The sequence below is a fragment of the Callithrix jacchus genome, chromosome 9 (genome assembly GCF_049354715.1).
Source record: "Callithrix jacchus isolate 240 chromosome 9, calJac240_pri, whole genome shotgun sequence".
Taxonomy (NCBI): Eukaryota; Metazoa; Chordata; class Mammalia; order Primates; family Cebidae; genus Callithrix; species Callithrix jacchus.
In genome coordinates, this window is record NC_133510.1 from 22879400 (window position 1) to 22896779 (window position 17380).

Sequence of the window (17380 nt, forward strand, 5' to 3'; positions counted from 1 at the left end):
ATTTAGTTGTAATAGCGGAAACTCAGAATTTCTTTTTTTTTTAGTTTTGTATTTTTAGTAGAAACATGTTTTACCATGTTGGCCAGGCTGGACTTGAACTCCTGACCTTGTGATCCACCTGTCTTGGCCTCCCAATGTGCTGGGATTACAGGTGTGAGCCACAGTGCCCAGCCTGGAAACTCAGAATTCCTATGTCCTGTACCTGTACCCAGGAGTGTTCCCAGGACAGGCATCAAGCATTGTATAATTCTGTGCTCCAGACTCAGACTCATGGCTTCTTGCCTTCACAGGCATTTTTTTTTTTGCACTTTCTTTTCATTTAAAACCATCAACACCATATGACAGCAGAGCTGTAGAATAAATGATCATCTTTCACTCAAGTAAGAGAAGAAGAAATGGTTTTAAATGGAATCTGGAAGACTTAGACAATGCTTAGGAAAAATTTAATGATGGAAACATCAATAAACAGTTAACATCAAACATTTAAAAACAGTAAATTCTCTTATTCATAGCTCAGTTTGGGATAGAAATAGAACTCATTTTTACAATGATTCTTACATTTAGCATTAATGAGAAACAAGAGGGTTTGTTAAATGCACCTGCTGGGCCCCAACCCCCAGAGATTCCAATTCAGCAAGTCTGGGGTGGGGTTTGGGAATTTGCATTACTAACAAATTTCTAGGGGATACTGATGCCAATAGTTTGTGGCCACCCTTTAAGAATCATTGGATTGGCCGGGTGCGGTGGCTCACGCCTATAATCCCAGCACTTTGGGAGGCTGAGGCGGGTGGGTCACAAAGTCAAGAGATCGAGACCATTCTGGTCAACATGGTGAAACCCGTCTCTACAAAAAAATTAGCTGGGCATGGTAGTGCGTGCCGGTAGTCCCAGCTAGTCGGGAAGCTGAGACAGGAGAATAGCTTGAACCCAGGAGGCGGAGGTTGCGGTGAGCCGAGATCGTGCCATCGCACTCCAGCCTGGGTAACAAGAGTAAAACTCTGTCTCAAAAAAAAAAAAAGAACCACTGGGTTGATTCTTTGACAGTTTCTGAAGTCCCTTCTTCATCCTATCACTTCATCCTTTTAGAAATATTCATACCTAAGAGCCCCTGCTTGCTGACTGCTCCATATTTTCACACAGTTGTGCTAATACTATTTCTTTCTGAAGCGACATTGTTTAAGGAACAGTGGGTAGAATGTGTGAGCTCCTCACTGAAGGCTGCCTCCAGAATGCCCTGAATGGACTGCCTTGCTTTCTTCCTAAAATCTTTCCCCAGGAGGGCATAAAGGAAGGGATTAAAGCAACTGTTGGCAGATGCTAGAGCAATGGACACATGGTCCCAAGACATCAGAGCTCCCCCCAAGGGAGTTTCTGGTTGAATGAACAATAACAGGACTCCTATAATGTGGTATGGAGCCCAGCAGACAAGAAAGACAGTGACCACCACCACAGCCACTCGAAAGGTTTTGCCCTGAGACTTGGCGAAGCGGCCCCTTTGCATTCGGAAAACAATTAAGCTGTAACAGGTTACCATGATAACAGAAGGCAGCAGGAAACCCACCACTAGCCTAGTGATGACTATTGCCACCATGAGTGTTGGCCCTTGATTGTCATATGTGAATTGGCCTAAATAGTAATAATCCTGGAAATCTTGTGGTAGTTCAGACTCATATAAGGAATTGCTAGAAGCCCTAGGGAACAGCTCTAAATGAGTAGAGAGAAAACCATCAGAGTTATTCGGTGGGCTAGTTTTGTGATCTTCAATGGGAAACCCACTGCGGATTTTAGGTGAGACCACATCAGCAGGTTTAAATACATGAGAATATGGATTTTGAGTAGTTAATCTAGCAGAATCCCTAGGGAGTGAATCTGCAGAAGGTCTTTGAAATGTTTGAGGTTGGAGGAGAGTGGTGACTGTCCAAGGATGATCATTTGTTTGCAAAGAGGAAGGATCTAACCTATCATCCATTTCTTCAGGCAGTTGGACCATGTTTTCAAAAGACCTGTTTTTTAGTAGATCTCCATAAAAGTCTGAATAATCGAATGAGTTAAAGGGATCAAATTTGTAGCCACATATATTATGGTTGTCTATAGTGAATATTTCCCGGTACATGAACACGGGTATGCACATCACAAAAGCCACCATCCAGATACATCCACAGATAGTGAAGGCTGTCCCTACACTGCGATGATTCTGACACCAGATTGGCTTGAATACCACAAGACAGCGGTCCAAGCTAATGGCAGTAAGCAGGAAGACACTGGCAAACATGTTGAGGACAATGATGGAGGGGATGAGCTTGCATAGGAAGCTGCCGTATGGCCACTTTCCCTGGAGAGCCAAGTGAACCAGTGAGAAGGGCAAGGAGAGGCAGCAGAGAAGGTCCGCCAGGGTCAGGTGGAGGAACCAAACTGTGTTCACTGTTCGTTTCATCTTCAGGCCAGCCACCCACAGCACCAGCCCATTGCCTGGCAATCCCAATAAAAAAGTGAGGCTGAGAATGACCATGGAGAGAATTTCTGGGGGCTTATTCCATGGCTGTAAGAGTAGGTCAGTTGAATTGATCTCAGCAGAGAAAGACTCCATTGGTAAACTTCTGCAAATAGAAGAAAAAAATGTTAAAATGAATGGTATCTTTTTGAAAATGCATATATATTCTTAGGATTCTAATCTTCCCACATAAAGATGTGGAACCATGAAAAACCATGAAGGCCCTCACGCTTTTTTAGTTTGCCTTCCTTTACCTCACACTGGACCACACAAAAGCATCCTCTGATAGACAATTTTATTTATTTATTATTTATTATTTTTCAGATAGAGATGGAGTTTTGCCATGTTGGCCAGGCTGGTCTTGAACTCTTGCCCTTGAGTGATCTGCCCACCTCTGCCTCCCAAAGTGCTGGGATTATAGGTGTGAGCCACCACACCAGTCCGATGATAGACAATTTAAAATCTACCGTATTGATTTATGTGTGTGTCAAAATCACAGTCTCATCTGGAAGTCTGTATCTGTGTAAATTTCTCCACTTTCTTGAACTTTCAATCTTGGTTTTTCCACTGGCTCCTTTCCTCACTTAGTGTGTTTGAAAATAAACAAATAATCTAAATAAGTAAACCAAAACTTTTAGATTGGAAGTATCCAACCTGAGGTCATGAAAGGGTTTTAGGAAGCTCCATCACCATCTAAAATGATATGCAAAACTTCAACTTTACATATTCTCATTCTCTGAGGCCAGAAGCTTCATCCACTCCCCCCACCAGATTTTCAGAGGACTCACTGCTGCAGAAAGAGGTACTCTAGACTCAGTGATGTCTTTTAGATACAACTCCATCTTATGTTGTTATCACATTTTCCAAGAATTGTTGACCCTCTGCATTGACTTCCACATCACCCGTCAATTCTTTCTTATTTATTTGTGTTTTATAACTACACCTTGGGAAAAAGAGTCTTATTATTACAAAAGCAGAAAATATGCATGAAGAAAATTGGAAAATATATACAAACGAAAAGGAAAATAAAAATATACTCACTAGTCAGTGATTATTATTTTAGCATCTGAATTTATATTATCTGGACCTTTTTTTTATGTTTGTGTGTGTGTGTGTGTGTGTGTGTGTGTGTGTGTATTTATGTACACATATCTTTAGTCGAGGGGACTATGATGAATAGAAGCCTTGTAATATGTAGGACAGTGCTTTATTTATTTATTATAATTTTTGAGATGGAGTTTCACTCTTGTCACCAAGGCTGGAGTGCAATGGTGCCATCTCGGCTCACTGTAACCTCCGCCTCCTGGGTTCAAGCCTCCCAGTAGCTGGGATTACAGGCACCTGCCACCATGCCCCGCTAATTTTTGTATTTTCAGTAAAGACGGGGTTTCACCAAGTTGGCCAGGCTGGTCTCGAACTCCTGACCTCAGGGAATCCACCCACCTTAGCTTCCCAAAGTGCTGGGATTGCAGGAATGAGCCACTGTCCCCAGCCTATGATTATTATATTTGAGACAGGCTCTCTCTGTCATTTAGGCTGAAGCGCAGTGGTACGATTTCGGCTCACGGTAGCCTCTGCCTCCCAGGTTCAAGCAATTATTGTGCCTCAGCCTCCTGAGTAGCTGGGACTGCAGGCACAGGGCAACACACCAGCTAATTTTTGTATATTTAGTAGAGACGGAGTTTCGCTGTGTTGGCCAGGCTGGTCTCAAACTGCTAGGCTCAAGTGATCCTCCCACCTCTGCCTCCCAAAGTGCTAGGATTATAGGTGCAAACTACTGTGCCTGGCCCTAACAAAAAAATTTTAATTGACAAATACATGTATCATAATATTTACCATCTTAACTATTTTTAGTTACACAGTTCAGTAGCGTTTACCATATTCACATTGTTGTACAACTAATTTTCAGAACTTTTTCATCTTACAAAAACCAAAACTGTACTCATGAAAGAATTCCCCATTTTCTCTTTTCCTCAGCCCCTGGCAACCACCATTCTATCTTCATTTTCTAAGAATTTGACTGCTTTAGATATCTGATAAGTGGAATCATCTAGTATTTGTCTTTTTATGCCTGGAGTATATTTCACTTAGCAAAATGTCTTCAAGCTTCCTCCATGTTGTGACATGGGTCAGAATTTTCTTCCTTTTTTTTTTTTTGAGACGGAGTTTCACTCTTGTTACCCAAGCTGGAGTGCAATGGCGCGATCTCGGCTCACCGCAACCTCCGCCTCCTGGGTTCAGGCAGTTCTTCTGCCTCAGCCTCCCGAGTAGCTGGGACTACAGGCACGTGCCACCATGCCCAGCTAATTTATTGTATTTTTAGTAGAGACAGGGTTTCACCTTGTTGACCAGGATGGTCTCCATCTCTTGACCTCGTGATCCACCCGCCTCGGCCTCCCAAAGTGCTGGGATTACAGGCGTGAGCCACCGTGCCCGGCCCCATTTTCTTCCTTTTTAAGGCTGAGCAATATTCCATTGTATGTATATACTTCATTTTGTTTATCCAGTCATTTGATGGAGGACATTTGGATTGCTTTCACCTTTTGGCTATTGTGAATTATGCAGCTATGAACATGGGTGTAAATGCATATTTTTTATAAAACATAGAATTTTTTATTTTTTCAATTAGCAGTCTCCACATTACACAATATGTACCTTAAGGAATATCTAGCCTTTTTCTGTTTTGCTTTTGTTTGTAGAGATGTGGTCTTGCTATGTTGCTCAGGCTGGTCTCCAACTCCTGGGATCCAGTGATTCTTCCTCCTTGGCTTCCTGAAGTGCTGAGATTATAGGCATGAACCACCATGCCCCGCCTTTTATCTGATTAGTTTTCAACTGTCCCTAAGACATCTTTTGTAGTTGGCTTGTCAGCTGGGTGTGGTGGCTCATGCCTGTAATCCCAGCACTTTGGGAGGCCAAGGCAGGCAGATCACCTGAGGTCAGAAGTTGGAGACCAGCCTGACCAACATGATGAAACCCCGTCTCTACTGAAAACACAAAAAATTTTCAGTGGTGGCGCACACCTGTAATCCCAGCTACTTGGGAGGTTGAGGCAGTAGAATTGCTTGAGCCAGGGAGGTGGAGGTTGCAGTGAGCCGAGATTGTGCCACCGCACTCCAGCCTGGGTGACAGAGGGAGACTCCATCTCAAAGAAAAAAAAGCTACAGCTGGCTTGTCCACAACAATATCCATTTCAGATGGCACTTTCTTCTTTAGTCTCTTAATTTAGCATAGCTTCTCTTTTTCAAGGGTACTGGTTTGTTTGGGGGCCTACTGTTCTGACCAATAACTTCTTAACCCTTTTAATGTATATTCTGCCCCCATTATTCTGCTAAAATTACTTCTAAAACCAAATCCAAACATTTGTTTCTCTGCCACCTTCCATAATATAATGTGTCATTAGATACACTGACTTCTTAACACTTTCTTCTCTTGGCCTCTGTGACATTACCTTCACCTAATTCTGAACATGCTCGTAAATGCACCCGACTTGATATTCACCATTCCAACGTAATGCCGTCTTCTGCTCCATGGCTAATGCTGTTTACTTCTATCTGGAATTATGCCCTTCCCAAAGTCTTCAGCTTCTTAACTTGTGTGTGAATGTGTGTGTTTCAACTTTTTTCATATTCTGTATGCAATGATGCATTTTACCTTATGTAATAATTATAATGGCTGTCTAATCTATTATTCTAGATTTAAACTTCATGATGGTAAAAAAGAGTCTTATTTATAAATGATTGTTTCACACAGTTTAACACAATGCCTTATGAGACCTTGAGGTTAAAGATTACGTGGACAGGCGGGGCACAGTGGCTCATGCCTGTAATCCCCATTCTGGGGGGCCAAGAGGAGCAGATCGCTTGGGGCCAGGAGTTTGAGACCAGCCTAGTCAACATGGCAGAATTCTGTCTCTACCAAAAATACAAAAATTAGCTGGGTGTGGTGGTGCACACTTGTAATCCCAGCTACTTGGGAAACTGAGGCAGAAGAATGCTTGAACTGGAGAGGCAGAGTTTGCAGTGAGCTGAGATTGCACCATTGCACTCCAGCCTGCATGACAGAGTGAGACTCTGTCTCAAAAAAAATTACTTGAATAGATGGATGCCCATTTTAGGGGTTGACTTTTTTTCTTTTGCAATTAAATCTAAAATTTTAATTTATATGCATTTAATCCTTACTTGGGCCTCTTCCGGAATTCCCATGCTGTCCCTTTTTACTTTCTTTTTGTTAAATTCCTAAGTTTTACTGGATATAATAACAATTTACATTTATTTTTACGAGGCTCAAAATATTTTCGTGGCTTGAAAGTAGCTCTGCTGAGTCAACCAAATATTTTCATAGGGCCTTATGTGATTAGCAGAAGTTAAAATAGCAAGTCAACAAAATAAAAAAGAAGAAATGATTCCTATTCCCCTTTTTATGGCCTTGTCTACTCAGATATTTAAATCCTATCAAGGTAACTTCCTAAAATATTGAGAGAAGGATAGAGTCCTAGGATGCTGGGACTGAAAGAAAACTTTGAAATCATCTCTCCTCTCTACATTTTTTTCTGGTCATTGTTTGTTCGTTTGTAGAGACAGAGGCTTGCTATGTTGTCCAAGCTGCTCTCAAACTCCTGGTCTCCAGCAATCCTCCCTCCTTGGCCTCAGAGTGTGCTGGGATTACCGATATGAGCCACCGCACCCAATCTACATCGTCTCAGCTTTTGTTTCTCAAGTTTGACAGTGAAACTTAGTAAATTAGATTCCTTTCATATAATCATTATTAGGGAGGATCTTGGATTTCAGGTCCAGTGACTGTTAGGCCAATGCTCTTTTTACTACCAAAATATATATATATATATAAAGATATATGGTAGGCTGAGTGCAGTGGCTCACGCCTGTTATACTAGCACTTTGGGAGGCCGAGGCCGGCGGATCACGAGGTCAGGAGATCAAGACCATCCTGGCTAACACGGTGATAGCCTGTCTCTACTAAAAATACAAAAAATTAGTGGAGCATGGCTCATACCTGTAGTCCCAGCTACCTGGGAGGCTGAGGCAGGAGAATCACTTGAACCTGGGAGGCAGAGTTTGCAGTGAGCCAAGATTGCACCGCTACACTCCAGCCTGGGCTATAGGGTGAGGCTCCATCTCAAAAAAAAAAAAAGGAAGATTATGGCATTGCTAATAAAGGGGAAGCAGCCAAGAACTGCACGAATTGAAGTAGCAGGAACTACAAACGGTGAAATTTCAATAAAAATAAATGGAGTTATCTGGCATGAGCTATATATTAAATATCGCATATTATTTATTTTGAAATGGAAGTATGTATGAATCAGTAATTAAAAGTTCTTCAGAACAAGGCTGGGTGCAGTGGCTCATGCCTGTAATCCCAGCACTTTGGGAGGCCAAGGTGGGCAGATCACCTGAGGTCAGGAGTTCAAGACCAGCCTGGCCAACGTGGTGGAACGCTATTTCTACTAAAAATACAAAAAAAAATTTAACTGGGTGTGGTAGCACATACCTGTAATCACAGCTACTCAGGAGGCTGAGGCAGGAGAATCACTTCAACCTGGGAGTTGGAGGTTGCAGTGAGCCAAGGCTGTGCCACTGTACTCCAGCCTGGGCAACAGAGTGAGACTCTGTCACAAAAAAGAGAAAAAAAGTCTTTCAGAACAAGATTACTTTTTACATTTCTTTAAGTTAATTTGGCTAAAAAGTACCATACCTTTATGTTTAAGATTAGTAGAGGATTAAAAAAATTATTACGAAATTGACCAGCAGTAATTTAATGATAATATCCTGAAACTAAAATTCCACTATGATAGGGAAAGAAACGTGGACCACGGAATCAAATTGTAATAATAGAATAACAGAGTCAGTAGCAGTAAGGAATGGGCAAAAGAATAAAAAAAAAAGAAAGAGGAAAATAGAAAGGGAAAAAAAGGGCAATAGGGCAATCAATGATTTGAAAAACAAACTAATGGGGACAGCTAGAATCAAAGTTCAGGGGAAATACACAGCTAATTCAAAGACAGGAAAGAAATGGCATAAAGTTCACTATTAATTGCACTATGAAATATTAAAAGCAAAGACAAAAGCAATGTGGAATATTTAGAAACAGAAAGTTAGACATAGAGATAAGACAAAAGAATTGAAAATTGGAGAAGGAATGGGGAAATAGAAGATAATGACCCTTAAACTCATTACTTATAATGAGCGAAACAGGTTAAGTGCAAGTCATCAGGTGGATTTAGATTTTCTTACCAAAAAGCTGAGACAGTAGCTGAAGGCTTCAGCACCTGGATGTTCCCATGAGTCCTGTCTGGTCCCCAAACTTAGCCACAATGAAGTCATGAAGTATGACAAAATTTGCTGAGCATTCTCTCCTTCTTTCCTTCTCTGTTTCTGGCAACAAATTAAGCCTTATGCTCTAGACCACTATCTGACTTCACAGGAAGAGTTTCAAAGTGAGTCATTTCTAAATGACTTAGAAAGGAAAAGCAGAAAAACAGAAGTAGGAGGTTATAATTCTGGGACATTTTCCGCAGCACACAGAGAATGGTTAGAGAGAGGATAATTCTATACACAGGCTTCTAACTTTGTAGGTTTTGTTTAGAAATGTAAAAAAAAAAAAAAAATGACTCTATGAGATGTGACGGTTGGGGTGGGGAGTGGGTGGAGAGAAATGACCCGAACAAAACCCATTTAATTAATCTCAAGTAACAGCTCCTAAATGCTTGATATATGTGAAAAATGGTGCCATGCCAAAATCAGGATGAACTAAGCTGTATTCTAATCTCCAAAGATTCACAGTCGAGTGGGAATATGCACCCAAATACATACACACAAAACTGTAATACAACCCAGACTATAATAATAGAAGTAACAATAGAAGTAAAATAGTATAACACTCTGGGCAGGGGTATTTATAACCCAGGGCAATCTAGGAAAGTCTTAAGATAGAAATAAGATGTGGGCAAGTCCTTAAGTACCCGCAAGACTTCTAGAGACAGAAAAAGGTGGCTGAGTGTGGTGGTTCACGCCTGTAATCCTAGCATTTTGGGAGGCCGAGGTAGATCACTTGAGGCCGGTAGTTCAAGAACAGCCTGGTCAACCTGGTGAAGGCCTGTCTCTACTAAAAATACCAAAAATTTGCTGGGCATGATGGTGGATGCTTGTAGTCCCAGCTACTTAGGAGGCTGAGATGGGAGAATCACTTCAACCCAGGAGACAGTGTTGTAGTGAGCTGAGATGGCACCACTGCACTTCAGCCTGGGTGGCCGAGTGAGACTCCATCTCAGAAAAAAAAAAAAAAAAAAAAGGAAAAAAAAGAAAACGGTGAAAACTTGCTTAGCCTGTAAGAGGAGCCTACTCAAAGGCAGGTAGATGGGAGAGGGCAGATGGGTGTTCTTAGTGGACACTGAAGAACAGGCTGGAGTCCAGGTGGTGTTTCATCAGAAAGGAGTACAAAGGACTGAAGATGATTCTTGCTTAATGAATATGCTGTAAATCATTTTTTAAAAATTGTACTTTGGGCTCTGGGGTACATGTGCATGTCTTGCATCCTGCAGGATTGTTGCACAGGTCCATACACGCCATGGTAGTTTGCTGTCTCCATCCCCCACCCCGTCACCTACATCAGGTATTCCTCCCAGTGTTCTCCCTCCTCATCCTCCCCGCCCCCCCAACTGTCCCTCCCCTCCCCTTCACCTCTCCACCTACTCCAGTGAGTGTTGTTCCCTTCCCTGTGACCAAGCGTTCTCACTCTTTGTCACCTGACTATGAGTGAAAATATGCAGTGTTTGGTTTTCTATTCTTGTGTCAGTTTGCTGAGAATGATGGTTTCTAGATTCATCCATGTCTCTACAAAGGACATGAACTCGTCATTTTTTACGGCTGCATAGTATTCCATAATGTATGTGTGCCACATTTTCTTTGTCTAGTCTATCATTGATGGACATTTGGGTAGGTTCCAGGTCTTTGCTATTCTTAGAATGACATTGATTTGCCCAGTGTTTTCCGTTTTTACATCAAGGACATACACCAGGATGCTTATGCTTCCGCATATTTGCAGTCCTCATTTTAAGATTTTATTCCTTTTTTTTTTTTGCAACAAATTCTTGCTCTGTCACCCAGGCTGGAGTTGCAATGGTGTGCTCTTGGCTCACTGAAATCTCTGCCTCCCGGGTTCAAGCGATTCTCCTGCCTCAGCCTCCCAAGTAGCTGGGATTACAGGTGTGCACCACCACTCCCAGCTAATTTTTATATTTTTAAGTAGAGACAGAGTTTCACCATGTTGATCAGGCTGGTCTTGAACCGCTGACCTTGTGATCTGCCTGTCTCCGCCTCCCAAAGTGGTGGTGTTACGCGTGTTAGCCACAGTGCTTGGCTCTGCATTCCTTTTTTGAATGTCCAAATTGCCACAATTAAAATAAGATCCTGAAAAATGAGACATATTTTTTCCCACTTTTAGTCCTTTGATGGCCTGGGCCAGAAGGGTGGCCTTGTGCAGGTATCCTCCAATACCATGACAAGCCTTTATGTACTCTGCAAGGTTTGCCTTTCCTCTAAGGGGCCTAAGAGCCACGCTACAGTCAGCATTTGTGTTATCATGTGCAAGAAGTTGCGTGATGTCTTGGGCGTACCTGTCTGAGACAGCCTTCTTTATTGCCTCCTGAAGTCAGGTGATAAAATCAGGATAAGGCTCTTTTGGTCCTTGGCAGACAGAAGTGAAAAAAGGATATTTTACCCCCGTAACATTTATGCTATCCCAAGCCCGTAAACAGACTAGGTGCAGTTGATTAACAGCCTCATCTCCCACGGCAATTTGATTACCGAGTCTACCCCAGCCAGGGCCAGTTCCCATCAATTGATCAACAGTGACAGAGGGATGGGTGGCTGCGCCTGTGCATTCCATCTTGCTTGGGTCCTAGCCTTAAAATTTAAGAACTGAGCAGGAGTAAGAACAGATTTTGCTAGCGTGTTCCAATCATACAGAACTAACCTACGATCAAAAGCCACATTTTTAGTATCTTTTGTACAAGTGGTGAATGTGGGCCATATTGGCTGATGGCTTGTTTAAACTCTTTTAACAACTTAAACGAAAAAGTTATGTTTTGACTCTGTTGTTGAGTTATGGTTACTGGAATCTGCCATGCCTCAATAAGTCCTTCAACCCTCGCCTTCTGAATAGCGGCCTCTAGAGGACTCTTAGTAGCACCCGGAGGCATAGTAGCAACTACCTGGGCTGCACATTTTGCAATAGTTTCATTTTTCCTGTCCATTAAATGTGCAGTAGGAGGTGGCCATTTGCTAACCTCAGCAGGCAGAGCAGGATGAGTAGAAGATACTTGTTTCTGTTTTTCTGTGTCCTCTCTTGCTTCCTCTTTCTCTAAGTCCTCTGGTTCTGATTCTAAGAATAAACTTTTACATTTCTCATCCTCCTCTGACTCAGCTTCATCGTCAGTTTGAAATGGCTCAAGAGCAGTTTTAAGAAGTGCCCAAATAGACCAAACCGACATTCGGATCTTACCTCCCTCATTGAAAGCCTTTTTTTAGACCCCTGCCAATTCTTTCCCATTCTTCCATTGTTCCTTGTTCTGGACACTACGGCAAAACTGCTCAATTGTATTAAACAGCAACAGCAAATTCTGACTTCTTACCTCCACTCCGCACTTTTTAAACAGTTGTCTTAACAAACTCAAATAAGCCTTATGCTTACTTTCACCTTGACCTATAGTTACCCTGCGCTTCCGAAGTGCTCAGTTTACACTCGGGTGTCCTTCGTCAGTGCGTTCTCAGTTTTCACACGCTGGAGCGTTTCTTCACCTTGATCACCGCACGTTGGGCACACAAAACATTGGGGTCCAGCCCTAACACAGGCCATGGGGGCTCAATAATTCTTATATTATTCTTTTAGATAGATGCATATAAAATAAAGTTTATTTGGGCCAAATGTATTTGAACACTGTTGACTGTGATAAAGGCTTCAGTCCATATTATCAGCTTGTCCAGACTATAACATCTGCTCCTCCTCTTGTTTGCAGCCAAGTCACCATGGAATATTTTTGAGGCAGAAATGCCAAAAGAAAATTGCCAAGAGTTAAGTAGTATTTATTAGTTTATTTTCATTGTCACCATCTAATTACAAAAATAGAACATACTTTGCTCTAGAAAAGATAAATTGAAATGATACAGAAGTATAATGGGTAAAAAAGCAAGTTTTTTTTTTCTCAATTCCATTGCCAGAAGTAACTATTTTTAATAGGTTAGTGTTCATTCTTTCTGAATATAGTACACATTTTATTTGTTTGTTTGAGACAGGGCCTCACTCTGTCACCCAGGCTGGAGTGCAGTGGCATGATCTTGGCTCACTGCAACCTTTGCCTCCTAGGTTCAAGCAATTCTCCCACCTCAGCTCCTTAGTAGCTGGGACTATGAGCATGTGCCACTACACCTGGCTAAATTTTGTATTTTTTTGATAGAGACAGGGTTTTGCCATGTTGGGTAGGCTAGTCTTAAACTCCTGACCTCAAGTAATATCTCTACTTTTGCTTCCCAAAGTGCTGGGATTGTAGGTGTGAGCCACTGCACCCAGCCTAACACACATTTTTTTTTTTTAAAAAGGTAGTTTTGAACAAAAATGAGATTGTAATTTATGTGTGGTTTTATAACTTGCCTTTTTACTTAACAATATATCAAAACATATTTCCATGTTAGTGCATGTAATTTTATTATTTTGGGTTTTCTTTCCTCCCATATTTGGAAATATTGAAAAAATATAGATATTCAGAAAGCATACAAAAGACTGGGCGTGGTGGCCCACACCTGTAATCCCAGCACTTTTGGAGGCTGAGGTGGGCAGATCACAAGGTCAAGAGATCAAGACTATCCTGGCCAACATGGTGAAATCCCCGTCTCTAATGAAAATACAAAAAATTAGCTGGGCATAGTGGCACACGCCTGTAGTCACAGCTACAGTGAGCCAAGATCATGCCACTGTACTCCAGCCTGGCGACAGAGCAAAATTCTGTCTCAAAAAAAAAAAAAAAAAAGGAAAGCATATAAGGGATAAGATTATCAAATATGTACATATATTGCTAATTAAAATATAGTTTATAAAAGCAATTAATTCCCCATGGCAAAAAAGATGAGAAGATTAAAGTAAAAACTAAAATTTCTTGAGCACCTAGCTATCCTTTTTTCACTTTCCAGATGTAATCTCTCCCATAAATTTGCATATTCCACTATGGGTATTGCTTTGTTCTGCTTTTTCCACTTACCTTTTTATGTCAGGACATCTGGGCCCCAATCACACTCTTTTTTTTTTGAGATGGAGTTTTGCTCTTGTTGATTTGGCTGGAGTGCAATGGTGTGATCTCGGTTCACTGCAGCCTCCACCTCCTGGGTTCAATTGATTCTCTTGCTCCCAAGTAGCTGGCCAGGCTGGTCTTGAACTCCTGACCTCAGGTGATCTACCTGACTCGGTCTCCCAAAGTGCTGGGATTACAGGCATGAGCCACCGTGCTCTGTCCCAAATTATGCTTTTTAAGTGGATCCACATTATTCCACTTAATCAATTACTTTTCTGTTGAATATTATTTTTATCCAATTTTAAATGATTATAAACAAAACTGAATGAGCACTATTGTATTTACATGTATTCTGTAGAATAGAGTTTTAGAATTGGAATTGCTAAATCTAAGAGCATGTACATTTACAATTTTTGAAAGATACAGAATTTTCCACTAAGGAGACTGTCACACTAAGTTCAGTACCAAGGCATTTTGAGGGAAAAGCGTGAACACATTTTAAGGGGGAGGTGAGCCCAATGCAAATAAATAGCACAGGCAAATTGCTTTGGTGGAAGTAAAAAGAGTATTGTAAGGACTAAGGGAGGGTAGGTAGAAAGCCTGGGTTTGAGTCTCAACTCTGCTACTTACTAGTTGTATCACTGAAAAGAAGTTTCTCAAACCCTATGTTCTCATTTTCTTACCTGCAAAACAGGGATTGTGTCCGATATCATCTACTGATACTCAAGCCGTCCCCACCCTTCCTTATTATCTATTAGAAACCTATAGACTATGTCTCCTGGACCTTCTCTCCACTGAGTTCTGAATAGGATCTTCCAGGACATGTTCATGTGCCAATGGAAAGTAAGGAGAAAGGGAAACCATTGCCTTTGATTTCATAACTTGGTTGTGCACAGAGATTGCAAATCGATTTTAAAAAGTAAAAGAAGGTGGTTTCTCATGCCTGTAATCCCAGCACTTTGGGAGGCCGAGGCAGGCAGGGGGCCTGAGCCCAAGAGTTCAAGACAAGCCTGGGTATTTTGGCAAATCTCCTTTCTACTTAAAATAAAAAAATCAGCTGAGCATGGTGGTGCTCACCTGTAGGCCCAGCTACTTGGAGGCTGAAGCGGGAGTATGGCTTCGAGCCTGGGAGGTCGAGACTACGATAGTGCCACTGCACTCCAGCTCCAGCAGCAGAGAACCTGCCTCAAAAATAAATAAATAAATAAATAAATAAATAAATAAATAAATAAATAAAAGAACAAACACTGTAAAATAGAATAAACATTAAAATTGTTAAAACAAAGGCAATATGAGAGAAAGGAATATCATTTAACACCTGGTTTCTGCAATAGAGAGGGTAGGTGTGGCAGCAGCTGCTGCTAGCACCTGGAAGCTCCAGCAGAATTACTGGTTCCAGCAGCAGCAGCAGGCCTGTGAGTTTAGATTCTTGCTAAGTGGCAGCAAGAACTCCCATCCTTAAAAGCAAGTGCGTGCTTGTCTATTCTAGGTAAGATCCTTTTCCATTTTTTCTCTTCCAATTCTAGGAAATCAACCTCTTGTAGTAATTGATATACAACTAATATCAGCTTCTCACTTTTTATTCCTCTATTCCTTTTGACACTTCTGTAGTCAATTCTTGCTTTTCTCTGTTTCTTTCTTTCTTTTTTTTTTGAGACAGGGTCTTGCTCTGTTGCCCAGGCTGGAGTGCAGTGGCTTGACTGTAGCTCACTGCAGCCTTGAACTGCTGGGCTCAAGTGATCCTCCTGCCTGCCTCAGCCTCTCAAGTAGCTGGAACTATAGGCATGCACCACCCCACCCAGCTATTTTTAAAAGTTGTTTTGCAGAGATGAGGTCTTACTATGTTGCCTAGACTGGTCTTGAACTCCTGGCCTCAAGTCCCCAAATGCTATGATTACAGGCGTGAACCATCATGCTTGGCCCAAGTCCTTGTCTCAAATATCCCTTTTGAAGTACCTACAGTGGTTTTAGATTTCCTGGCTGGACAATGACTAATTCAGGGAATATTCTCTACCTGCTCTATAGGATTGTTAGGAGTGGATTAATAGACACACAAAGCTCTTAAAACATACGGGAACTTAATAAATATTAGGCATTATTATGTCAAAAAACTAATGTGAATTCCAGTTTCCTATTAGATCAAAATTATTTTCCATCTTGGACAAGTGGCAAATAATTTACAAAATGTTCCCTTCCCAGTGTTAAATCATAACCTTTTGTCAAGCCAAATCTTAATCTATGGCCCTCAAACATGTAGGTTGGATGTACTCTTTCCCCTCTAGCATATAACTGCCTAATTATCCACACAGTTATAGTAAAGCCAAGTAGGAACACAAAACTTAAGAACAAAGTTGCCCAGAAATTAAAATAAATCAGTTAAAAAGTAAATGATACCTGAGAATTAGAAGCTTTATCAGTAAAAAAATAAAAATTTAAAAAGTAAATAAAACAAAATAAAAAACTGTTAATCCTCCTGTAATAAATGGCTGGATCTTGAAATAAATCAAATTTGGCATGATAAATCAGACAAATCTGAGTGATTTAAAGAAAATCTGACAAAATTTGCTTATTCTATCGATTTATTGGTTTTTGACTTCCTAGTGTATCTAGAACGACCAGGTAGGAGAGGCTAAAGGGGAAAGAAACTGAACGTAGGTGCATGTTTCATTAACACCCTTTCTGACTTTAGTTCCATAAAGCCAAAAGTGAACAAGGAGACAAGTGTTTCATGTGTGTCCAGCTAATCTAATGAGAAGTAATAGAAACTTTTTTTTTGGAGGGGAGACAGAATAGAGGACTACTGAGTGGTAGACGGCTCTCGTAAATCTAGGTCAAGATACATTTTTGATACAAAAGGTAGCCGGGCATAGTGGCACAAGCCTGTAGTTCCAGCTATAGTGAGGTTGAGGCAGGAGGATCGTTTGAACTCAGGAGGCAGAGGTTGCAGTGAGCTGAGATCGAGCCACTGCACTCCAGCCTGGGTGACAGAGTGAGACCCTGTCTCAAAAGACAAAAAAAGATACATTTTCCAATAAATTTTGATGAATTTTTAGGTCGGCTATTCTATTTGTGCCTTATTTAGAAAATGTCTTCTGGCCGAGTGTGTTGGCTTACGCCTGTAATCCCAGCACTTTGGGAGGTTGAGTCTGGTGGATCACCTGAGGTCAGGAGTTCAAGACCAGCCTGCGCAACATGGGAAACCCCACCTCTACTAAATATACAAAAATTAGCTGGGCATGGTGGTGCAAGCTTGTAGTTCTAGGGAGGAACTACATTTGCTCTTTCTTCTCCATTTCTTTCTTCCTTTTTTTTTTGACAGGGTTTCACCATGTTGGTCAGGCTGGTCTTAAACTCCCGACCTCAGGTGATCCGCCTGCATTGGCCTCCAAAGTGCTTGAATTACAGGCATGAGCCACCACACCCGGCCTCTTCTCCATTTCATTTTCACTAAAATGAAGGCAAAAGAAGGTGATGATACATAAACATTTCCATTTCAGATAAAATGCTCATTCTAAATCTCTTCAAATCATACAACACTGGGCAGATTTGGTAAGCCATTAGGATAAAAGGTTTTGAAAGTGCAATTATAT

The 17380-nt window shown here is 41.3% G+C and overlaps 1 protein-coding gene across 3 annotated transcripts; it reads right to left on the minus strand.

Moving 5' to 3' along the window:
* Positions 1–426: 426 nt before the first annotated feature.
* On the minus strand, positions 427–8896 carry C3AR1 (complement C3a receptor 1). 3 transcript variants are annotated; one of them, XM_054238111.2, is made up of 4 exons: positions 8743–8896; positions 8000–8117; positions 7505–7626; positions 427–2597 (listed from the first exon to the last, which is right to left on the minus strand). In XM_054238111.2, exon 4 carries the CDS (start codon positions 2585–2587, stop codon positions 1133–1135), a length of 1455 nt encoding a protein of 484 aa, XP_054094086.1. In that variant the 5' UTR covers positions 2588–2597; positions 7505–7626; positions 8000–8117; positions 8743–8896; the 3' UTR covers positions 427–1132. The 3 variants fall into 3 exon arrangements, with proteins under 3 accessions (XP_054094086.1, XP_009001795.1, XP_009001794.1); XM_009003547.5 differs by lacking the exon at positions 7505–7626; XM_009003546.5 differs by lacking the exons at positions 7505–7626; positions 8000–8117.
* Between the last annotated feature and the right edge of the window lie 8484 nt (positions 8897–17380).

What these genes read in the sequence shown, in the direction of transcription:
- C3AR1 (XM_009003546.5), bottom strand. Translation starts at nt 2,587, where the DNA reads ATGGAGTCTTTCTCTGCTGAGATCAATTCAACTGACCTACTCTTACAG.